The sequence below is a fragment of the Gorilla gorilla genome, chromosome 10 (genome assembly GCF_029281585.2).
Source record: "Gorilla gorilla gorilla isolate KB3781 chromosome 10, NHGRI_mGorGor1-v2.1_pri, whole genome shotgun sequence".
Lineage (NCBI taxonomy): Eukaryota > Metazoa > Chordata > Mammalia > Primates > Hominidae > Gorilla > Gorilla gorilla.
Genome location: NC_073234.2, coordinates 74557168 through 74583662, shown reverse-complemented (window position 1 = coordinate 74583662; position 26495 = coordinate 74557168). Strand labels below are relative to the sequence as shown.

Genomic DNA, 26495 nt, shown 5'->3' with positions numbered 1-26495 from the left:
AGTGTTTACGTATTTCCCCTGCTTAGGATTACCCGTCCCTGACTGGCTGTCTGGGGAAGTGGATTCCAGTCTCTGCTCTATAAAGAAACACCAGCATCTTTAGGAAAGGTGGCCTAATGCCCATGGAACTCAGTGTCCTCATCTGCAAAATGAGAAAAAGACTATAACTAAACCATGACTCTATGTCAATAAATTTTACATATTCATATCTTTGGCAGCAAAACTACAGATGGTGCCAATCAGTTAGATTTCGCCTCATCTGTGTCTCTCAGGCTGCAATATGATTTTTTAAATAATTAACATGGAGAGATTACCTCAGTAAACTCAATAAAGTATAATAATAACAATAATGATGTGGAAGAAAAGGAAGAGGAGAAGGGAAAGAGGGACAAAAAGCCACCCAAATAAATCCAGGGCCATATAAATTTACCAGCGTTAACTATTAAAGGCCAAATAAATATATGCTTTAAATTATACTGCTGTTTCCCATCTCTAAATTGAATAATAGCAGTAATTCTTAAAGTAAGAGACTAAAAATGACTAGAAAAAAATTATTTTTTAAAGGAGGAAAAAGACATGGTCATATGGAGGTCTTTTAGGACTTAAAGTCTTTATGTTAAAAAAAATTATAAATCTGGCATTGGAGAGCTAATATGCCATTCAATCATTTATTCAATAAATATTAATAGAGCATCTATAATGGGCAAAGCATTGCGGCATATGGTATTTTAGCAAAGACAAAGAGAATATGGTCCCTGACCATAAGACATTACAACCTAGGAGGGAAAATAAGACATAAATACAGTCAGCTGAAATACAAAATAAAATGTGACAAGGGACATAAGACAGGAATGAATAATTTATAAATAATATAGGTCAGAGGAAGGAGGGATCTGTGGTGGGCAAATTTATTCACAAATTATTCATGGAGAATTTAGCATTTGAGATAAGCCTTGAAGGATGGGTAGAATTTTAACTGGCAGAGCAGGAACCAGGGAGTGAAGAAGGCGGCAAGGCTGGAGGGGCCACTGCCACATAGGTGAGAAAAATGAGACTTCTTTAAAGAAGACCAATCAGTGTCACTTACAAAATACTTTTTTACATGCTTTTACAGGTTAATTCATTTAACCTTACAATTATACTATAAGACAAGATTCTTAACACAGTTTACAGACAAGGCACTTGGAGCACATCAACTGAAGTGCTTTATGCAAAGTCACACCGCTGGGGAGTGGCAGGGTGGGCAAGCACAGGTCTGAGGGCTCCAAAGCCACGTCTTTCAGTTCCTGTAGCACGCTGCTTCCCTCCTGCCTCCATAAAGCAGAGTGGTGTGACGCAAGCTGGGAAGGAGGGTCAGCCCAGAACATCTAGGCCTTTAAACCGCAGGCTAGAGAGTTTGCATCCATATTCAGATGATGCAAGGGGACAGAGGATGAAAAAAGGAAAGTAACTAAGGGCAGTGGTCCAAGGAAGAGGTGGGTGGACCCAAATTAAGATAATAATGCTGGAATAAAAAGGACAAAGTGGATGTGAAAGATTTTGCAGAGACAGAATCAGTAGAATCTGAATGTGTAAACTGAGAGAGAAAACCCTTTATCATGACTCTCAAGTCTTTAACTATGAACTAAGAAAAATCACTATTTTGCAAGGAAACAATTAAATTTTAGATAAATTTATTGATTTTGTATGGCAATGGCATATCCAAGATCAAAGGCAGGGTCCACTGCAGCCATGGCAGTGAGTAACAGAGAGGGAATTTAGAGACCCATTACTAATCTCTGAAGACAGTCTTCAATTAAATGGCCAAAGAAGAATATAAAGAAGTCAGGTGTGGTGCAAAATGATAGAGAGAGAGAAACATCATAAATACCTAGGCAGTGAAAGTCATGATTGTACCACAATCAATTAAAAAACAACTGCACCCCTCCATCTAACACAATAGCAAGAAGCAGACCGTAAGTTTTTAAGTCCATAATACCTACTTATTTTCTTAAAAGAGAAGCTTTACTTTTTTTACAATGAAATGTGTTTTGATCAATTTTTATTATATATAACACTGAAATCATAAACATCATGTGTGTATTTTTAAATAATTATATTTATATGTTTCTCTTTCCAATGACTGGCATTTCAGGACAAATCTATTATTCTGATTGATAAGCCTAGAAAAGAAAGGAGAGAAAATAACCTTTACTGGGTGTATATGTGTGTCAGGTACAATTTCTATATTTTGATATGTAACATTTTATTCGTATGTATAGGGTCTGGTCTGTATGTTAGTCTGCTGTATTTATGTATACATATACATGCATACAAACCAGGCCCTTTTCACATACTATGGCTGATACATTTGAGAGAGAACTAAACATAGAGACATTTAAAACTACAGCCCCAATAGTCATAAAATCCTATGCTATTATAGAGTTTCTTGAGTACTGTGTTTTTAGCTAATTAATTAAATCCACAGGCTATTGAATAGTCAGGAAATAAGTGTTTACTGCCATCTGCTGGAAGTTTTGCCTATCTACAAACAAATAAGCTAGTGATCTTTAACAGGGCTTTTATTCCAATCTTGAATAAATGACATTATTATGCAGTACTTGATCTATACTGCTTTGGAAAGATCATCAAAAGTTTTTGCTTTAGTAAGATCCAAAGAAAGAAAATGCAGAAAGCATCAGATCATAAATTGTGAAGGCTGATTTATAATTCTTCCCACAACTGTGGAAGAACCATTTACTGAGGTCCCCATATTTTCCTAAGCAAAATATGGTAAAATTACTTTCTCCCTCACAGACATAGTTGTGAACTTACCTGAACCACTACAATAATAATACAAGTAAAATATCTATGATAAAGTGTCGATGAGTGTGTGGACAGCTGTGTCAAAAACATCAGTGTATATTTACCTTCCCCTCATGCCACCTAACTACATATATGCCCCACAGAAATCAACATTGCAAGAGAAACGGTCTAATAATATGCTCTGTATTACTTCATGAGATCAAAAATCTTTATCTTGTTCATAATTAGATACTTTGTTCCACATTTTATCCATAGGTTTCTAGCATTGAGGTTTTTGGTTTGGTTTGGTTTTTGGGGGCGGGGGGGGTTGGTGGTTTTTTTTTCTTTTTTTTTTTCTCCTTTTATTTTGAGATGGACTCTCACTCTGTTGCCCAGGCTGTAGTGCAGTGGTGCGATCTCGGCTCACTGCAACCTCCACCTCCTGGGTTCAAGTGATTCTCCTGCCTCAGCCTCCCGAGTAGCTGGGGCTACAGGCGTGTGCCACCATGCCCGGTTTATTTTTGTATTTTTAGTAGAGAAGGGGGTTTCACCATATTGGCCAGGCTAGTCTTGAACTCCTGACCTCAAGTGATCTGCCCACCTTGGCCTCCCAAAGTGCTGGGATTACAGTCTAGCACTGAGTTATTTCTTTAAAATTAATCCGAATCCCTAAACTATCCTGTTGGATATCTTTACATTGAATAAGGGACCATTTCTAACCCTTGGTTAGCTTTACTATCTTGCAGGATAAAACTTAAACCGTGTTAAATCTTGTATCATTATCCTAGTTCCTAGTTGTTTTCCGCAATTCACCAAAAAAAAAAATGCTATTCTTAAATAGCTTGCAACATATGTGTTTTCTCTATGTAATTCAACTACGGAATTTCCAGCATATCAAATGGTCTGATTTCCTTTGGATAGTGCCCCCTTCACTTCCACATAAATAATTAGGCTTATTACACTTTTCTGAATACCTAAACCATCCAGTTAAGTGCTGGTTAAAATAGAGTATCATACTTGAGCACCGTATCTATAAGTAAATTTTAGATCTTCTTATCTAATTTGTGCTTAAATTTAAGGTTGCAGTCCTTTAAACTTACTGTGAGACTTAGCATGGTCACCTACAGATGTTAACAATTAGACATTACATAGAACCATTTCTCTCAGATGTGCATGTATAGTGGAAACAATGGCAAAAGAGATCTCAATGTCCCAGAGATTGAGTTAATCTAAATTGCAAACTCTTAGAGGACAAGGATCATGTGTTAATCATCTCTGTTTTCTTCACAATGTCAAAGTAGTACTTCTACCTAGTAGGCATTCAATAAATGTATACTTTCAGTATAATACAGATCAGAGTTTCTCAACCCTTAGCATTACTGGTATCTTGAACCCGATAATTCTTTGTTGTGAGGGGCTGTCCTGTGTATAGTAGGATGTTTAGCTACATCCCATTCCCTAACTGTGACAATAAATAGCAGCTCCCATTCCCCAACTGTGAAAATAAAAATGTCTCTAGACATTGCCATCGTTACCCTCAGTTGAAAGCATTCATTCCTAATACTTTCATTATATCGGTTTTTTGATTTTAACAAAATAAATCACCTCTGTGAGCCTGGATTTCTTTTTCTGTAAAGTAAAATTATTGGATTTATAACAACAGTCATAGTCCCTATGATTCACTCATTCAATCATCCAACAGTTACTGAAGGCAAATTAAGTGTCAGGCACTCTTCTAGGCACAAGGCATCCAGCAATGAGCAAAACAGATACAGGCCTTTCATTGCAGGGAACAAAATAGCCACTGAATAGATATACACAATACATACAACAGGTAACAAACAAATGCATAGCTAACTGTGAACTGTGATAAGCCCAAAGAAATGCTATAAACATTTCCTCCCTAAGTGGGGGATTTCTGAAATATCTCAACAGGTTTATGGAGAGTAACTGTGGCATTATCCAGAATCAAAGGCTTTTAAAATTCGAAAATGCTCAATGAACTCTAACTGCGCTATATTATTTAAAAGACCACAATTTAAGTTGTTACACAATAGCGTGAGTTAAACTCAAATGTATAGACCATAAAAAAACTATTTCAAGTTATTCAAAAGAAACTTCATTTCTGCTTTAGAAAAATTTATCTAAAGAACTCAGAGAAATAAAAGCAATATATGTTAAAATATTCTAATAATCCAAGTCATGGATAGTCTTTTCAGCTGTTCTCCTAGATAAGCACTCAGCATACGTTGCCCAGTTGATTAAGAGTAATGTCACCCAAAATGTCTATTTATAAATCACGGAAGTGACTGGCTGGCTGTGTGTTATACCTGACATAGGAGCTGCACAACAGATCATGAGATATTATTGGAAGGATTTTCAGTGGCTCCATGAGGCAGTGTTTCCTATGTCAAAGCATTGTAGTAATCTTTTCCAGATAAACATATTAAATAACTAAACTTTGCCCCTATATACTTACCCTCCTTAACTTACCTAAGACATGCTAGTTATTAATAATGATAATAATAATAAAACACTACTCTGCATTTTCTCTCTGTTTCCTCTCCAAGAAAGCAAACAGACTTAATATTTATTGCATACGTCTCACGTACAAGGTGCTGTACATCCCCTATCTTCTTTAATTCCAGAATAATACTATATAATATACATTCTTAACTTTTTTTACACACAAAGGAACTCAGGTCCAGAGGGGTTAAATATTTGCTTAAAGTCAGACAGATTGTAAACAGTATGCATGGGATTTTTTTCCCACTATGCTAGGCTCTGTCACACTGGCCAATATAAACACCATAAACTCAAAGGCAATTCAAGAATTACATAATCCAATTTACCAGGAATGCCTACAGCACATGAAAGTAATATTTTAAATTATAAATATGTCTGTTAAAGTCGGAAAGGTCATGGGAAAAAAGGTTAATACTCTGCAATATCTAGCCGCACTGCTAGGTACTTCCCTTTAATGCAAAAACAGCAGCATCCTCAACCACCTCAATTTTAAAAATACATTTTATAAAAATCATCTAATAGGACTCTTAATTTTCCCTGGCCTGCAACTCTGCTTCCCCTTTTCACAGCAGTGCTATGAAAACTCAGTCTGCACCCACTTCTGCTTCCTGGCTTCCTGGTCATTCCTCCACCCCTGCATTCTGGTTTCCACTAAAAATGTTCCCCATAAAGTAACAAATGATTGCATTCTTGCCAGCTGATGTAAGCAGATTTGTTTCTGGCCCGTTTAGTAGCACTCCCTCCCTTGTGAAGTTCTCTCCTTCCTCGCTCGGCATTTGTAATTCAGCCCATTTGATTTTCCAGGTGCTTCTGGCTTCTCAGGCTCCCAGTCTCTCCCTCATCCTTCAAAGATAATTTCCTCATGATTCTACCTTCAAACACCCTCCCACTCTCTTTCTACTCCCTAATGATCTTACCTGTGCTCTGAAAACCCAAATCTAACACTGGTCAATCTCCAAACTTCCAGACGTTTTGAAATCTTCCCTAGTGGACAACTTCACCCAGACATTTTATAAGCATAATCAAATTTGAATGGATTATTTCCCTCATCAATTTGGCACCTCTTCTCATTTTCCCTAATTTGGTGAATGACATCACTAGTTCTCCAAAGCCAGAATCCTATTCCTTAACCCTTAACACCTGACGGCTTACCACTGCATCAGTTCTGTCTCCCAAGAATGCCTTCAATTCTTCCCTTCCTCACCATTACCGAAGCCTCTCCCTTGGTTCAAGTGCTCAAAATTGCTAAAGCAAAAACTGTTGATGACCTTTCCAAAGCAATATAGGTCAAGTAATGCAAAATAATTTTCTTTGTTAAAGATTGTAATATAGCCCTTTTAAAGACAACTACCTTATTTCTTTGTAGATAGGCAAAACTTCCACCAGATGGCAAAGAAAGAAAATGTAGAAAGCAGCAGATCATTCAGACTCTTATCTGGCCTCACTGCCTCTAGATTCAATTTCTTCTAGTCACTTCACAAAGGCTCCAGAGCAGTGCTGCCCACCACAACTGTCTCTTTGGAAATGTGCATTATTTCGTGTGGCGTGGCTGTTGAGCAACTTGAAATGTGGCTGTTGTGAATGAGATACTGACTTTTTAATTTTATTTTGATAATATTAATTTTAATTTAATAGCCAACATGTGGCTAGAAACTACTATATTACACAGTACAACTCTGGAGTGGTCTTCTTTAATCACAAATCTATTTATTATACTCCTCTGTACTTTAAAGATAAAACCCATTCTCCTTGATATATATGGCCTCAACTGATCAGCTGCACTACACTTCTGGCCCCATCGCTTCCCTCTCACCTTCTTGCATTACTTCCAAACTCACAAGTCCTACATATGAAACTAGTATGGTACCACACACCTCCTTTCTTGTGTACAAGCTGCCCTCGCTGTCTGAACGCCCTTTCTCCCTCTTCCCCATGTGCCTTACTCATTCATCAAGCAGCAACGCCTCTGACCTCCTGACCATTTCTTGCACATCCTTGAGACCCCCTGAGAAAAGTGTGGGCCACTATTCATATTGCTATCATAAATTTATCACACTGTACTGGGATTTTTTTAATGACATCACTGATCTCTACCAAAGGCCTGCTAGTAGCTGATCAGTCCCAGCCTCGAGGTAGCTACCAAGTTAAACTTCCTCAAACTTCATTCCTGTTACAAACTAGATAAAAGTCAAACCCTTCGTTCAAAATCTTAAAGCAAGGAGACCTGTCAGTCACTCCTTTCACAACACCTTCCTTGGGCTGGGCCTCAGTCTTAATATTGTCTATGCATGATTTGGACATTCTGTATCTCTGATGCGCCTTCCTAGCAACTTACACAGGACTGCCCTTTTATTTCTCTAACAGTCCATGTCTATTATTTTCTTTGAGAACCAGTTTGCCCCAAGCAAGAATCTTCAACTAACCTCACTCCAGCTTCTCTCACTGGAATATGACCCAATTCTACCTGTACATATAATTAGCCCTCCCTGGTTGTGCCGCACTGTCTTCTGAACTACAAGCTCCATTCTTTGAAGGCAAAGGCTGAGTCCTCAGCTTCCTTTGCCGTACCTGCAGCATTCTACCATGCTGTGCGTTTACCAGGCACTAAAGAAACATATATTGAAGGTTGCATGAAATCTTAAAGACTCTGTTTGCAATTTTATGAATTCCAAAAATAATCATTCCGAATTCTTGCATTCCCCACATCCCAATATGTATCTTTTTTAAAATAATATCTAGATATTAAAGAGAAAACTGAACAAGTAAAATAAATCTGTGCCATGGAGCCTCTATCGTCTAAGAATAAGGGTACAGGGTAATAAAACAAATAATTCTAGGAGGTTGTCACTCAAAATATAGAGAACCCCCATCCTACTTGAACGACATGACTAATGCTTTGAAATAAAAAACGTGGGCTATTTTATTTTATTTTATTTTTTGAGACAGAGTCTTGTTCTTTTGCCCACACTGAAGTGCAATGGCACGATCTTGGCTCACTGCAACCTCCACCTCCCGGGTTCAAGCAATTCTCCTACCTCTGCCTCCCAAGTAGCTGGGATTACAGGCACCTGCCATCATGCCTGGCTAATTATTGTATTTTTGTAGAGACAGGGTTTCACCATGTTGGCCAGGCTAGTCTTGAACTCCTGACCTCAGGTGATCCACCCGCCTCAGCCTCCTAAAGTGCTGGGAATACAGATGTGAGCCACCGCGCCTGGCCAACCTGGGCATTTTTTGACAAGAGATTAATAACCATAATATATAAGGAGCTAAAACAACTCAATAGACAAAAAAAACTAATAATCTGATTTAAAAATGAGTAAAAGATCTGAATACAAATTTCTCAAAAGAAGACATACAAATGGCAAACAAATATATAAAAAAAATGCTTAACATCATTAATCATCAGAGAAATGCCAACCAAAACTACAATAAGATATCATCTCACCCCGTTTAAAATGGCTGTTATCCAAAAGAAAGGCAATAACAAATGCTGATGAAGATGTGGAGAAAGGGGAACCCTCACATGGTTGGTAGGAATGTAAATTAGTGCAGCCACTATAGAGAACAGTATGGCGGTTCCTCAAAAAACTAAAAATAGAGCTACCATATGATCTGGCAATCCTACTGCTAGGTATACACCCAAAAGGAAGGAAATCAGCATATGGAAGAGGTACCTGCATCCCCATGTTTATTACAGCACTACACACAATAGCCAAGATTTGGAATTAACCTAAGTATACATCAACAGATGAATGGATAAAGAAAATGTAGTACCTGTTCACAGTGGAATATTATTCAGCCATAAAAAAAGAATGAGATCCTGTCATTTGCAACAATATGGATAAAACTGGAGGACATTATGTTAAGTGAAATAAGACAGGCACAGAATGACAAATTTCACATGTTCTCACTCATATGTGGGAGCTAAAAATTAAAACAATTGAACTTATGAAGCTAGGGAGTAGAAGGATAGTTACCAGAGGCTAGGAAGGGTGACAGGGAGGGAGAGAAAAGGTGGAGGTGATTAATGGGTACAAAAATATAGTTCGATAGAAGGAGTAAGATCTAGAATTTGATAGCCCAACAGGGTAATACACAGTTAACAACAATTTATTGTATATTTTAAAATAACTAAAAGAGTAGAATTGGAATGTTCCTAATACAAAGAAATGATAAATGCTTGAGGTGACCAATATCCCAAATACCCTATGTGATTATTACACATTGTATGCCTGTATCAAGACATCACATGTGCCCCATAAGTGTATACATATACTATGTGCCCATAAAAATTAAAAAGTTTAAGAAAGAAATAAAGACCTGGGCATTTTTAGAAAGCAAAATGATAAACGTGTAATCATTGCTTCTCAACTGCTGTCAGAGGCTAGTTACCAGCTGTTCCTGGACTAGAAATCATTGTGATTTGGCCACACCTCTAGACATTTTCATACCAGTAAGGACAAGCATCCTGAGACATGAGCACACCAGGATTTTGTCCCAACTGACATAGAAAATACAAAACACCAATGTATGGATGCCAGGATTTTGAGGCTATGATTGCTATTTTGATATTAGAACACTACACAGAGCACCCATTCTGTTACACTAGTTAAAATCAGTAGAAAATAAATTCCTAACTTTCAGTTTTCAGATGCGTACTTAATACTTAATTTTCCTCCTCCCACTAGACCATAAAAAAGATGTTATCTAAAGTATTAAAGGTCAAAGAAAAGGTCCTCTAAATACACCAGACTCTTTAATGGATGAGACGGCACCTGGCATTTAAAGCTGCATTCTCTAGAGACAGGATGAAAGAGAGTCTTTCAAATCTTTTCAAGGAATGATTTGCTTTCTACTTCTCCATTTTTAATTAATTCGTGTATATATTGAAGTCTTGGATCCTCACTAAGGTTAATGAACAATTTAATTCTTAAAAATCTAATCATTTGAATGCATCAAAAGGTACATGTTTTAATTATAGAAATTAACAAAGAAAACTAGTGATATACATGTACATCATGTCAGTTTTCTACAGCACATCAGTAGATTTGCTTGAAAAGTGAATTGGGGAAAAGAGCCACTAACATAAGAGAATTTTAATCCTAATTTCTTATCTTTTATAGGATATCTAGTTAGGCTTTTGTAATTTTTATTTTAGACAAGATTCTCTACCTTACTAATGATTTTTGCTTCAATGAGTTGCTTTTCAAAAGGGTTACTTTAAAACATTTATGCTATAAACAGACTGTAAATTGCAAAGCTGTATTTCATCTAGTTGAGCACTAAATAATGTGTTAGATACTTAAAAAAGTAAAAATAATCCCTGTTTATCACATAAAATTAGGCGGGACACAGTGGCTCATGCCTATAATCCCAGGGCTTTGGGAGGCCGAGGCAGGCGCTTGAGTCCAGGAGTCTGAGACCAGCCTGGCCAACATGGCAAAACCCCTTCTCTACTGAAAATATAAAACATAGCCAGGCATGGTGGCATGAACCTGTAGTCCCAGCTACTCAGGAGGCTGAAGCAAGAGGATTGCTTGAACCTGGGAGGCACAGGTTGAGTGCATCACGGCACTCCAGCCTGGGCAACAGGGCAAGACTCTGTCTCAAAAACAAAAATTAGTCATGCCAGCATCACTTACCCTGTGCTTACCATAAACCACAACTTCTGCAAGCACTTTGCCTAATTTCATTCTAATAAGTTAAGAGAATTAGAAATATATTTGATTATCCCCGTTTTCCAGAAGAAGAAATTGGAGTGTAGTGTGATTAATTTGCCCAATATGTCTCCAAATGCGTCTCACATACAAATCCCAAAATCTCCTTCTTCCCATCCTCTATCCATTCACAAAATAGTCATCAAATACTAAGTGCCCAGCACAGTTCCATGAATGGAAATTTTCATACATCTGGAAAAGACTAGCTTCAAAATTATTTTTCAATTAGATAACCAAACTTTAATTAAAACATTTGTAAAACTTCCATGATGTTATTTCTACCTATCCTTCATATCTTCTGACATCCTTCATATCTGTCTGTCAACATACTTTTAGTGGATAAAGAAAAAGCTTTTGTATGTTTTTACCATTTTATTGACAGTTTTACGAAGAAAACATTTTCCTTCCCAATGATTTGAATAATAAAAGCCACCCACAGTGAAAGAGGCCACTGCAGATGAACCCAAAGCTAGCTAGGCTATATGACATGGGCAATGAACTGATCATATCTATGATGCGGACATTCTGAAAGGGTGAAGCTAAATAGAAAACTTTAGGCCACATCACATGCATATGCAAATCAGATGCCCCATTCCAGTTGGCCTTCCAGTAAACCAACTGCAGAGTTTTTGTTGTTATTATCGTTGTTGTCTTAATTTGTAATACTTTGACTAACATTTACATTTTAAAAATAATTTATATGCCAATCCAGAATACTAGAAGCAATAATCAAATTTGTATAATGACTGTTTCTGCAAATACAATGTCTTATGGAGAACCCGATTGCCTCTTTCACTAATTCAGAGTCAGAAACTTAATACCACTTTATCCATTAGTCTTACCTCTGCAGCTAAATAGTTTCCAGTTGCAAGATGCTTAAATCTGAACAAGCTGTTCCACTGTCCTGCACCCCCACGGCATGGGTCATGATGAACCACCTACAAAGAGAGCAATGATAGTAATGGCAAAACAATATTTATGTTCCTGGCAAGCAAACACCAACAGTTTACATGCCTGCCCTCCTGTTAATGCTGATCTGTCAAACCTAATATACATTTCCATGAGAGTATAATGTGGCAGAAAAACAAAATTCCCCATAAATGAGCAAGAGACATGTTATAACAGTTGTTAACTCGTGCATGCATGACACTCGTGCCTTACATCTGCAAACACAGCTTTACTCAGAAAGACATGTTTCCAAGACCAAAGTGGAAATACTGAGATTTTGTTCCCTTTGTTTTTCAAACATTTACTCGGCAGCTTGCATTAAGAGCCCACTATGTGCCAAGTACCTTCAAGAGAAGAGAAACACAGCAGTGGATAAAGCTAGAGCTTCCATTCTAATGGAAAAGAGAGAGCCAGCGAACAAAGAAATAAGTAAGACTTGACAAGTGCCAGAAACAACACAGGGGAAGTACATGATTGAGTAACTAGGGAAGGCAACTTTAGATATGACCATCATGAGTATGGCCCACTTTGAGATGTCATGTGAGCTGAAACCTGGAGGATGAGAAAGACAGCCACGTAGATTGGAAGAGAGAATCACAAACGTCAAGGCCTAAGGTCTAAACTACTTAATTCTTAGCCCTTTCCATGCATGCTTTTTATTGACAGCATGTCTTTTGATACCTGTCTTTGAATTGGCCTTGCCCAGATGCTGAGCCCCTAGGTTCACTGGGAATGAATGCAGTAGAAGCTCCGACACACCTGGTTATGACAGGCGGGATGGGGCAGCAGAAAAGCTCGGGTTTTACACTCCAATTCAGGCATGTGAGTCTCAGGTCCACCAATTACTGGGGTATGACCACAGAAAGGAATTTAACATCTTTGAGCCTTATTTCTTCGTGTACAAAATGGGTTGATTCACAGGATTGTTGTGAAGATGAAATATCATAAGGCATATCACAATGCTAGGATAACTTTCATGACTCTCCCTCAGCACATTACGTTCTTTTTGCTAGTACTGACCACCGTTTGGCTCCAGCTGCAACCGCGAATTCTGTGTGTTAACATACTTCACTTGCTAATGCCTTTAGCTAGACTCCAGCAACTGTCTTCCCATACTCTCATAACTCAGATAAGATAATAATTATGAAAATACTTCAAAGTCCTTGAGGTCTTACAAAACACTCCCTCTGGGGCCAAAAGCCCACCTATCCTTCAAATTCTCACATCACATTTCTTCCACAAATCCTTTGCTAATTACACTGGCCACTGTGATCTTGTCAGTGTTTGAACTCTTAAACCTTTAAGGGAGGAGAGATATCTGCGAGAATCTGATAAAATCTAATGTTTGTCTCAAATACACACACACACACAGACACACACATTTTGTGGTTTGTATATAATTGCTAAGGTTAACAAATAATCTGAAGATCCCAGACTAAGAACTACTCTCCTATACATCAGTGGGTCTGGCAAGGGCAGTACGGCTCCCTAGCGGGGATATTCTAGAGATTTGGAAGGGAGGGTGTTTTTGTTTATCACAATGATTTTGGAGGGATGCTATTGGCATTTAATATGCAGTGACCAAGATATTATCTATGCTGCAATTTACAGGCAATTCCAGAATGTGATCAACACTGTGTGTGGCCTTCAGGACCAGCCCCACCCTGCTAAGTGCTCCCCTGCATCACAGGGGCTGAAAGCCTCACCCAGCGGGGCTTTGAGGACATTCCCGTTAGAATGGAAAGCAGAGGACAGTAGAAGAGAGACTCCTCTTTGGGCTGCAGTAACAGTGGGAGCAGCTGACTAGTGCCCGCTCCTACAAGGTGCGTGGGTGAGGACCCCTCAGCATGTGAGCAGAGGCCTGCAGGCTCAGAGGAGGAGCAGTCATTGCATTGCTTATCTGCATTCAGATAAGCCCATGTCCCCCACTCCACGTTTCCTCCCCAGCCCTTCCAATCATGTTGAACGTAATTTCCCTCTTGCTTGAAACACCTGATGCCCATGCTGGGTAAGCACAGTCCTCAGGCTTCCTCACTAAAGCCCAACTGTGATAGCATACAATAGAGAAACGTCCTGAAGCCTGCATCCTTCAAATCTCAAATAGAAATAAGCGTACCACCGATATAAACTGGCAATACTTTAGTACATCAGCAGATAAAAACATTTTACATCAAGTTATATGAAATTCATTACGGTGAGGGACGTTTAAATGAAGTAAAGACATCTCAAAATTATTAAACAATTTATTCACTCCCTATTCTGTTCAATGTGTCACAGCATTTCCAACTATGCATTTTGATGGAAAGGGTTCACTGCAGTAGTACAGTTACAGCAAAAGCTATAAAACTAAAAGCAAAAATATGAGAGAATTTTCAAAACTCCTTTTAACAACTCAGAACCAATATTAAATAAGCAGAGACACATCAAATGCAGGTAACTCACTGTATTTCATTAACAGAGTTTTAAATAATATCTCATCTTATTGCTACCTCTATATTTTTTTAATTTTTAAAAAGAGCAAAATATTAAGAACTTTACAGTGTGAAAATGCATGCTTTAATTATGTATTTATTTTAGGATTGCCTGTTATTTTTCAGTTTTACTCTTATGAATGAGGTAGACTTCTGGGAGGGGTTTCATGCAGCCTCGTGTATTATTAGCTTTAGTCATAGCTGTTTTCCCCAGAGCTTCTCAGTTCCATCACCTGTTGATGGTTGTGGTCTCCAAAGTCCATCTGCATGCTGGCGACTGAAATTATTCCTCAATATGTTGTGGAGTTTCAAGATAGAAGATAAGTTCTTTTGTACTATTTCATCTCGATTATAAACCATGTCATAAACTTAGTTCTTTTTTAGTGTCATATTTATAAATAAGGCTCAGCTCATTTGCAGAGGCATCTTACTTCCTCATTTTCTGCATCTCGTCGGTAATTTGCCTTAAGTATTATCCCTACTTTGATTATGGTTATCTCTCCGTTTTTCAGTTTGTTCCATTATTACGTCTCCTAACACTCGTTATCATTCAAGGGCCCACATTTACCTTTGCTTTTTCATTTTCCTGTACTTGTATGGGCTGTCTTCTGATCCTCTTCTTTAACCACTTCTCTCAAATCCAAATATATCCATCCAAGATGGGCATAAATATTGTATCTTTTAGATAGTCATTCTCATGTTGAAATACATATTATTTTATTATAAAGTATTTTCCTTTTATTTATTCTTTATGTTAGAATTTGAGCATTATACTAATTCTACCTTTAGTATATAAATAATATTACCTATAAATTTCATTTTAGAATATTAAAGGGAGTGTCACAAAATATATGTTTTAAAATTGGGGGCAGGTGAAGAATTTGAAATGGTTGAGAACCACAGCTAGTGGCTTAGATGTTTAGTAAATCTCTTGTTCATAGGCAATTCTGTAGATCTTATCTCCTCCACATATAAAAAGATCCTTTAAGGAAAAATCCATAGATTACATTTCCTTAATTACTCTACCATGTTCCACATTTAAGTGATACTTTTAAAAAGATGAATGAATTCTTAACTATGGGTCTCCTGATTCCAATAGAAATGGCATCTACAGAAGAAATAAACATTGTTCTCCTCAGGGACTGAGTAGTTCTGGCCTCAACCTTCCTCAAAGTGAGGCATCCTACTCCATCTTGACTCCAGTGCCATTTGAGGCACATGGTCTTCAGTCTAACTAGTCTTGACATTTCACAATTGATTTGTTAAAAAGTAAGATCGTAATGTACCTTTTGTAAATGTGTGTGTGTGTGTGTGTGTGCGCGCGCGCACTTGACAGAGAAGGAGAGAGAGAAAATGAGAGCTACCACAGAGAAGACAGGCTTAGGAAACAGTTTCCTTTCAAATTGGTCACAGCAATGAATAGGCACAAGCTGGTTCACAAAAATTATTCTATTTTATGATTCTATCATAAATGATGCCTATAACAATAAAAGAACCAGCCCAGTGAATCTTCTCTTTTTGATCTAAATATTTATTAAGTGCCAAAAAACATTTACGTACCTCTATTTCCCAGAGTGCTTTAGAACTAGTAGCAGAAGTAGCTGATTGGCGCAAGGTCGTACGAAGGAAAATGTGCTGTTTTTTCTCATATTCATCACAAGTCAAAAACTTCTCTTGTTCCGCATGAAATAATCTAACAACGTCCCCCTAGCAAAAAGGTCAAGAGACATCTGAACAAACAGATGTGAGAAGCAGGTGTCTCTTTCTGGTTTTGCTACTCTGGGCCCTTCTGCTAGCTATTTGACTTTTAAAGCTTATTTAAATTTATTTAATGCTTATTTAAACATTTAAAAATGTGGGGGAGAAATTCAGTAAAACACTTAGAGTAAGTATTAACATGTGTAGTCACATTCTAAATGATGAACACCAGTGAATACATAGGTTTTGCATCTAGAATTTCAGTAAGACTACCTTCATTTCTCCCAGCAAATGTCCTATGTAGCACATACTTACTCCTTTTAATACATCCTCTCGATAGGAACTGTATTTCATGAATAAAGTGATTTTCCAGCTGGTGTTGCAATTAACAGCATTCACCTATTAATGAAGAAATGTTCAAAGTTATAAGACTACAGATTCCATTCTCTACCAGGAATTATTAGTTCAACTAGTAAAAGGAAATTAAAGACAATTTTGGATAATGAAGTATATACCTCAATACAAGTATCTTTGAGAGACCATCCAAAAATAGCAATAACTAATCACAGCTATATGTACCTTAGGGATATTAATTAGAATAACTGGGATTATGCTCATGAAAACAATGAAAGAAACTATATTACTTTTTTCTCCCTCTGTCTCATGAGAAAAATGAACACATTCATTCCTTTTCCACTTGAACTTACCTCTTTACACCCTGGGTTATCAAGAAGCTCTATGTTGCTGGCATGTAGTGGCTGCCCTGCATTCACAGGCATCAAAACAACTTTATCTCCTACAACAATCTAGGAAGCAGAAATAAATCACAATTGAGACACTGCATGGATCTTTGGTGCTATATTTGAAGCTGGAAATAACTGCACGGGAGTCCCCATTATTGATCTGATATCTGGTCCTTTTATCCTTCACACAAATTTTCATACAATTCTTTTTCTCTTTGAGGTAAAATATCTTCTAATAAATGATCATATAACCATGTCCCATAGTGCCTATCAGTCTGAATTCATAAAGCTAGTGTGGATCTTTTTCATATTCATCTCCCATTTCAGTTAGAGCTTCCTTAAAGTCAATAAATAGGCCATTATCCCTCCCCACGAGGTCTCATGCCATAAGCACAACAGAAAGAGTAAATGCATCTGTCACCACAAAAAAGTAATCTATCCAAATATTAGAACCACTGCAAAAGCAAGCAGAAAATGTTATACACTTGTATTATCTTTTATAAGAGATGAGTAAATTTGATCTTCCCATAGTCTCAGAAGTGTATTAAAAATTCTAATGTCAGCTTGATTCAGGAAATGCAGGATTAGGTATGACCTTGTAGAAATATGTTTTGTGTTTGAGCCTTGGGCATCCAATTCACTCATATCTTAAATATATTAAACTAATATTGCTCCTTAAACCTGATGTTCATTTTTAAATAAAAACTAAAATTGATTATTGGAAAAGTGCTCTAAAGAAGTAACTCTAATTGATTTTTTAATGTATGTTATTGTAGCAATATCCAACTTATCTTTAAGTATTTTTATTCATAACTCAAATTGTGGGGAATCAAAGTTATCCTTTCTTCATGATAACAATGAACAGTTTAATTTCCATTATTAAACTTACTTACATTGCTGAATTTATTTAGAAGACATATTATTATAGTAAATAAAATCTCACTTAAAGAATTGATCACTGTCTCAAAAATGAAAACCAAAACCCTCCCTTTGTATATTTTATACCAAGTAAATATTAGAATAAATTAGTTTGATAGATAAATGATAAAACAAATCAGGATTCAGTCGATATGAATAAACAGAACTTCTCCATGTAGTGTATCTTAATCTAAGCCCAAACTTTAAAAAACATAATTTCATATTTTCAATATCAGATATCCTCATATGGATGATATGGAGGAGTCCATGCTCACATATGGTACTGTTGTCACAAACTATATCTGGCAATTGAAATATAATAGAGAAGCCTCAAGCTCACCAACCAAACAAAGAAAGGTTGTGCTTTGGTTTGTGGAAACAACTCCTGCTGTTTACAGGACTGGTCTCTACTCATCACGTCCATAAGAAGTCAGATGCTGTAACTCACAAAGATTCATCATAGAAGCTCTCTATATACAGTTAAGGAAAGATCATTAAGGAGCAGTATTAAGTGAAAAGATGAATAGGCAGAGCAAGGCATGTAGTATGCTATCATTCGTGTACAAATGTGAGGGAGGGAATAGGAGGATCTGCATAAAGAAATCTCTCCAGTGCATACCTGAGGAAGAAGAGTAGAAATTGGACAGATGGAATAAAAAGAGTAGAAGAGAGATTTTTCACAATATATCTTTACATTGTTTTCTATCTTTGAACCATGAATTGGTATCCCTTTTAAAAATTAAATTACGAGCAAAAACAAATGAAAGTCAACATGACATAAGCATATTCCCAATCCCCATTCTCCCTAGGAAAACACGTGCTGTTGCACATGACACCAAGGCAGCTCCAAGTCACAGAGCCATGTAGAGGCCTGAGTCATCATCCATACTCTAAAGTACCGGGAGCTTGATGCCACATTTTGCCAGTGCTGCATCTGTTCTTCCAATTACATTTTTTTCTTTATTTCTTCTAAAAAACAAAAACAAAAACAAAAAACAAAACAGAATACATGTGCAGAACGTGCAGGTTTGTTACATAGGTATACATGTGCCCTGATGGCTTACTGCACCTATTGACCCGTCCTCTAAGTTCCCTCCCCTCACCCCCTACCCCCTGACAGGCCCTGGTGTGTGTTGTTCCCCTCTCTGTGTCCATGTGTTCTCAACTTCCAATTTCTTAAAGAACAATTGGATTTGGTTTACTATTTGATTCTCATCTGTGCCATATAAATCCTAGCCAATAAGTTACTAAATATAATGACATATTTTAACTATGTCCTTCCAATTCAAGAATACTTTTGGTTGCACCTACATTCGCTGCTCTAAGTCTTGCTATTTTACTATAGTTGTTTGTAAGCTTTGGGTCAATCCGTATATTTACTTCAAAACACCACCCATAAAACTGTATATATATATGGTTTTAAATATATATATAGACTTAAATATATAATATATACAAATATGTGCATATATATAGTATATATATGTGTGTGTGTGTGTGTATATATATAGTTTTTTCTGTTTTTTGAGATGGGGTCTCGCTCTGTCACCCAGGCTGGAGTACAGTGGCACAATCTCAACTCACTGCAAGCTCTGCTTCCCAGGTTCAAGCGATTCTCTTGCCTCAGCCTCCCGAGTAGCTGGGATTACAGGCGTGCACCATCACACCCAGCTAATTTTTGTATTTTTAGTAGATATGGGGTTTCACTATGTTGGTCAGGCTGGTTTTGAACTCCTAACCTCAGGTGATTCACCTGCCTCAGCCTCCCAAAGGATTACATAGGCGTGAACCACTGTGCCCAGCCTAACATTGTATATATTAAGAGACCAATCATATAGCCAAAATGTTCCTTGGTATCTGTGAAACAGCTTCCAGTGGTTCATAAAAAATGGTATTCATAAGTAGAATCTAACATTAATTCAGTAATTTTCAGGTCATCATTCTTATTCTTGACAATGATTACCTTGCCTAACCAAGCTGAATAAAACTTGCAAGTGAAATGGATAAACTACCAATCATGTGAAATAAAAAGAATATTAAGAAGTTCCAGGGAGAAAACAAAAAGGTCTAAGAAATAGTCCCTATTCTCACAGAATTCATACCTAATTAGATAACTTAGCAAATATGAAATATGGTAATATTTTCAAAATAGTGAAGCTCAGGACGTGATTCACAGATGGAGTCAGGTGCTTTCTGAGAAGCTATGTATTTAATATAGAACTTGAGGGTGAAGTCATTTTCTGCCACATCCTAGGATCAGCCATCACATTCACTCTAGTACACAAACATGTTTTTTATAAATTGCAAATCCAAAAGCACTTCTGTTGATTCTATGTAAGAGCCATGTAAGATTCAAGCTGAGATTTCACCGAAAATAAAGAGGGATATAACATCACTAGCAGCTACCCTTCTTTTGAAGTGGCACCTGGTATGGTGAACAGAACATCACAATAGGAATCTAAACGCCAGGGTTCTAGTTCCACCGCGGCTAGAAATTCAACACTTTTTTTTAATTACACTTTAAGTTTTAGGGTACATGTGCACAACGTGCAGGTTTGTTACATATGTATACATGTGTCATGTTGGTGTGCTGCACCCATTAACTCGTCATTTAGCATTAGGTATATCTCCTAATGCTATCCCTCCCCCCTCTCCCCACCCCACAACAGTCCCTGGTGGGCACACACTTTTTCTAAAATGCAAAGTCTACTTGCTATTTGAAGAGTTTCTTTTTTCAAGAGTTAAAATTTTCTCTTCATTTAAAGAATATCTGACCTTTATTCCCTTTTAAAATCTACCATAAAAGTAAAGAACCCAAGTTTTCTTAGATGAAAATTGAAAATGAAAAATTAACTATTCAACCATGGGAAGATACATAAAAATAAAAAAATAAAGAAAGAAAAATGAAATATTTATGTTCTCTGCTCATAGCTGTCCCTAGTGACTTTGCAGTTCAACTGCAACCAAGGGCTTTGTATACAGCTGAAAGTACAGGGATCCATGAGTCTATTTTTTCCCCAAAACCATCCATCCCACAATTCCATAAGCTATATCATAAAGTTGCCCTTAAGTAATAGGAACTATTACCTTTTGAAGATAGGGTTTCCTTTCTCCCAGACTATCATCAGCCTATTTATTGCATTTCATTTGGGTCACAGAACATCTTGTTGGATGTTAAAACCTTATCTTAAAATATCATCTTAAAACCTCATCTATTGTTAAATAGTAAAATATCATTTTAAAAGTCCTCTAAACATTGCAATTTCCTTTTTCTAATTAATGTGTTTTTAAAGAAAATCAGAAGTAGTTGAACCACTGGTTATGAAGTGACCGTATTTCCAATTGCCTTCCACACAGTCAGTTTATATTTTAGAAATACGCTACCTATTTTAGGGAAAAAAATGAGTATTACAATACAATTATTTATGTGACCAATATAGGGTTGTGCGTGTGCTTATGCTTTCAGCAACCTTAATTACACACAAAAGCTACACAGTGGCAAACAAAAACAGTGAGCTGTTTCAGCAAAAAGCAGTGTGGAAGGTTGTTTCAGCCATGCTTTCTGAAGCACATCCAGATAAGGAGAACTCCTGTATTGCACTTAACAATTACATTGTCCATTTTCACCAAGATTGAGTGTTTGGGTGGTAGGTTCTGTTTTGTTTTGGTTTTCCAGTACAACTAATTATTTGAAATAGTTCATTACATTCAACTCTCTGTTGACTGTGTAAAAGCAGCAAGGAAAAGAATAGATAAAATGAATAAATAAGCAGATAGGATGAATTAATATAATCCACGGCTAATTTAAAAACTCCAATTCATTCAATTATTTCATCGCATTCCTTCCAAGCTTGAGCTCAGGTTTTGTTTGTTTTCATATTTAATTTTCATGGACCTCCTGTAGACAGGGATACTATTCAGTGGAGGGCTGGGGATGGGAACAAGCATTGCAAGAAAGGGCCTCAAAGGCACAGGTTGTTCATAAACTACACAATCAGTACCTGAATAATTGAGAGTTGATTGTAATGAACTATTTAATGAAACTAAAATGTGTATCATGCTCACAGCACACATCACCTGATGTCAAAAGAAAAAAAAGTAGGATTTTTTTTTTTAAGAAATCCAACCAACACAAGACTTAAAGTGCATCACATTCCTGCATGCCATGCTTCTACCAAACCTTACCAAAGGAAGATATCACCAGATAATTTATTAACCAAATTAAATCCAGAAGCTTGCATCCTGTGGAATTGAATTTGTATTTTAAAATTCACTGGAAAAATCAGATTTACGATAAAGACATTCCTAAGACAAGAAATATCCAAAACACATTTAAAATGTAATCAAAGTTTCAACTGAAAAAACTCTCTCAGAATAATTATACTTTTATATTGCTTCAAATTCATGTTAATTTTTTTAAATCTTAATATTGATCCCCTGATGCAATACTTGCAGGTATTTATGAAACTTATTCAGCGCTCAGTGTCTGGCAGCATTTCCTGAGCATCGTCCATGTGCTAAGGACTATCACGCTGTATTTTATTTATTACATGCAAAAATATCACACTCTAGATCCTATTGACTATTTCTCATAATTTATTCTCTCTTTTATAAAGTAGCAGAAAATATTTTAGCAACTACTAAAATTTACGTGCAATACACACATATTCCACAACATTAAAAAAAATTTTTTTTTAGAAACAAGGTCTTGCTATGTTGCCCAGGCTGGTCTTGAACCCGTGGGCTCAAGTGATTCTCCTGCCTCAGTGCCCCAACTAGTCCACAACATATTGTAAACATAGTTGTCATCAATGAGCAGATGCCAACCTTCAGCTCCTCTACTCCATCTCTATTAAGACTTATAGACTGTCAGCAGCTGGCATAGAGCCAGTAAATGGAATCCTGTCATGATTCACGGTGTCACTCCATTAATTCAAAGGGCACACACTATTTCCTAAACACAGCTCTTTTTCCTTATGACCAAGCTTCCTCCTAATTAGGCAAAAAAGTAAATTCTCCTTCTCTTTTAAAAGTCTCAGCCAATATTAAGGTTGCTCAAGTTCTTTCACACAAATTCTAGCTGGAAGATTTTAAATTAATCTGAACTTTGTCTTATGACTTCTGAGCACAATTTGTACTATAAATAAACATGTTTAACCTAGTAGATACTAACATAAAAACAAGGTATTGAGTAAAAACTATATTTTCTTTTTTGTACTTTCTGGATTATCTTACTTATTAGGAATTATTTTCTTTATGAACCCACTATTTCCCTCTTAATTGTATATTACATACATTGTCACCCTCGCTTCTCAGTTTCCAGAACGGATGAATATAAAACCAAGACCCTTCATTTCCTGCAGCATCCAAGGACACACGCATGGCATTCTTCTCCAGTAAAGCAGGTAATCTCTTGTTGACAGTAAGATATTTGTTGCTTTTTATATGCAGTAGCTATAGGGAAAAGACATAGATTACCACCTTTATTCTTTGTTCTCCTCTGTTAATTACATTCATATGTTTTATACATGTATCATATATTCATCTAACATGGCTTGAGATGAAAATTAAACAAAGGAGTATTTTCAGCCTCCACACTCACCATCTTTCCTACTTGACTTTCTTTGGGTTCTTCCTCCCCTTCACCCCAATTCTGCTTCATAATGAAGTCGGCATAATAGGGAAAAAAAAAACAGGGGACCCCTCCGAGTGATTTTCATCTACTGATAAATAATGGCTAAAACTAGGTTTTCCAAAGGAGACCTTGAGTTTCCCCAAAACCACATCCTTTCTCAATGCCTGCACAGCCACAAAAACAGAATATACTAAAGAAAGGCCAAGAAACTCAAATAATGCACCAACCCACTTACTATTATTAACCAGCCCTGCCCACAGTCAGCCCTGATTCTTCCTCTGTAAGGAGGCAGCTGCTCATCCTAAATAGGCTTCTACACCTTCTGCCAGGGGATGCTGACCCTACCCCCTCCCAGATGAGTGTAAAAGCATCACTTCTCAGATTTTTTTGGACTTTGTGAACAAAATCTTACAAAAACATGATTCTACTGAGTAGCAAAACCAAAACAAAATAACCTTTCCATCTATTATTACAATCATTTCAAAAAACAATGGTCATTTTAGTACTCACAATATAAGTAAGAAATTATCTCAAAATAAAGTACGGTTCTTTAATTGAAAAAAAATCAGCATTTTAAAATGCTCATTATCATACTCTTGGGTCCTTATGTTACCACAAAGCAATGGAAACCCTCATGGGCTGGACTTTGGGATCCACCATGTTCAAGAACATGGCTCAGCCCCTCACTGACCAAGCTAACACCTGCGCTTCGGGTACTTGACAAGAAACGTAAGTTCCACTTGCTGACATTTAACCGAAACTTGGTTAAGAGAAACTCTATTTATGAAGGATTGCCCCAGGGACATCCAGCCCACTCAGGTTGCAGGTTTCACATTATCCATCATTCGATTAAGTCATACATTCAGGGAGCTGCCGACCCAGCTTCTCTCATCTTATCCCAACAGTGCACTGCTTTGACTGCCCTGTGTTCTGGCATTTTGCCATTGGCCAATAACAAAATATCAGGGATATTATTTTAAAAAACAGCTCTATGAAATGCCTCATTGTAGCATTTACTGTAAGGAAGCTGTCAAGGCTATTGTTTACTATATTACACAGTGTCCTCTTTATGAGCACACATAGAAGAAACACTTCCCTGGTCCTATTCCTGGGAACAGTTGTGCTTCTAGACCTCTGATTTGGCTCTGTGCTGCGGATCTCCTAGCCAATGATGTAACAGACTATGCTTCCCTATGGCTAAGAGGGCAAGAAAAAGCCTTCAAGTCAAAATTTACCAGACTTTACAACATGGTTTTTATAAACATGCCTTACCCCTGATTTCAATTTATTCATCCAACCATGATTTTCCCTGTGACCAATTGCTTTATTTATTTGTATTTTATCTCACTATGTAGCTCTGTATTTTGGAAAGTGCCTTACATTCTTTTTTGAAAAAGGTGGGGCATATATTAACAAATAACCAAGTAAGAAGCTAAAAAGATCTAAGTGAAACACAGGAAAGGAATGCAGCTGAGATAAAACAGAGTGTGCATACTAATAGAAATAGAAGACCTTCTAATAACAATTCAAGGATGACTTCCAACTGAAAGTGAAAACTTTTCTCTCTTCACAAAATGAAAAGCTGAGCTCCGTATGTTAAACACAGTCCCATTAATCTAAAGGACTATTTCAGAACAGGCCTTTAGAAATTGTTTCCTGACCCTCTTCTTTTTGATGTAATCACTTGTGTATACATCCAGATAAGATCACTTCTTTATGTGTAAAATCAGATTTATTCTTAAACATACAGAATAGTGCAGCACATATCAACTGAATACATCACAATACGTCACAACATCGATAATTCCCATCAAAGAACAAACTTCCTGTATCTCAAAATTTTAATGCAGTTTGGCTTTCCTGCCAACTTACTGACAAACTCCACATAAAATACTCACCTCGTTTAAGAGAAAATACTTACTTGTATAACATTACTGTATTTCACAATTTCTCCCAACAGTTTCTTATTCTCTGATTCATTTTGTTTTTGTTCCAGTTCTGCAGCATGCTATAAGATGATTATCAAATATTCAGTGTAGAAATATAGTAAACAGAGTGTAATAATTGACAAAGAAATTTTTTTTAGGAACAAGACTATAGCCAGGAATAAAATAGGCTAGTAGTAGAGTCAGGACTGTAATCTTGGTTTAGGTGTTTTGCTTTGCTTTATGTTTCCATCATATCATATTGTCTTTCAGATTTTCACGTCATACTCACCCAAGTATTTGGAAACTTGGGGAGTGGATGACTCTCCAAAGGGAGCAGTAATTAAATAAATGATTATAATATAGTGTGATGATTTGTCAATGTATGCTGAAATGCCCTCCAACATGTCTTGGGCCATTTTTATGTTGGCCATTTCAGAAAAGTACTATGCTCTTTGTTCTTATAAAATTACTTTAAGAAGGTATATTGCTAGAAAAACCAACCAGGATAATAGTAGAATTTCCAAAGTCTCAAAAATTAAAGTTCTTAATTCTGAAAGTACCAGGAATTTTAATGAGGCAAAATTAAGTTCTATCGAATTTACACTCAGACAAACCATAAACAATGGTCTTTCAATTATTTTTCTCCATAGTTTCTTTCAGGAAAAATATCAAGGATTATGTCAAGTAAAATATAACTGGATTTAATATTCTTACAGAGATTCTGAATTGGTTTTCATTTTGATGGGAAGCTTTGAATTAGTCTAGCACACCCTAAAACACAGCAGCAGTAATGTGCTACCTACATGCCGGGAAATAGATGGTCACACCCTATTACTTGAAAAGCCCTTCTACTTTCAATGTGTTGCTATATGTATTCTAAATCTCTGCGTATTGGGTGAAAGGACAAAGCTAGAATGCTCTAAATACATCTTTTATTATTGCTGTACTTGGTTAGCCTAAGCCAGACAACTGGAATCCTGGTCCTTACCTGTAGTTTCTTCAGCAAGGCTGCCTCGGTGTGGTTCCCTTGTTTGGCTTGCTTTGCTTTCCAATATTGCTTCTGGGCAGAATATCTGTTCATAGGGCACACCTTGAAAAGGCAGTCTGTGACAAACCAACATACA

The 26495-nt window shown here is 36.8% G+C and overlaps 1 protein-coding gene across 2 annotated transcripts in view; it reads right to left on the bottom strand.

Moving 5' to 3' along the window:
* Positions 1-26495, bottom strand: part of ITPR2 (inositol 1,4,5-trisphosphate receptor type 2) — a 499301-nt gene that overhangs the window by 367240 nt on the left and 105566 nt on the right. Inside the window, exons 3-9 of one of the 2 annotated variants that reach the window (XM_031000671.3) lie at positions 26360-26475; positions 25365-25451; positions 23104-23262; positions 16855-16953; positions 16463-16546; positions 16010-16156; positions 11873-11968 (exon numbers count right to left, since the gene is read on the bottom strand). In XM_031000671.3, coding sequence (XP_030856531.1) covers positions 11873-11968; positions 16010-16156; positions 16463-16546; positions 16855-16953; positions 23104-23262; positions 25365-25451; positions 26360-26475 — 788 coding nt within the window. Of the gene's footprint in view, positions 1-11872; positions 11969-16009; positions 16157-16462; positions 16547-16854; positions 16954-21993; positions 22051-23103; positions 23263-25364; positions 25452-26359; positions 26476-26495 lie in introns of those variants that run through there. The other variant, XM_055358014.1, reaches the window with a different exon arrangement.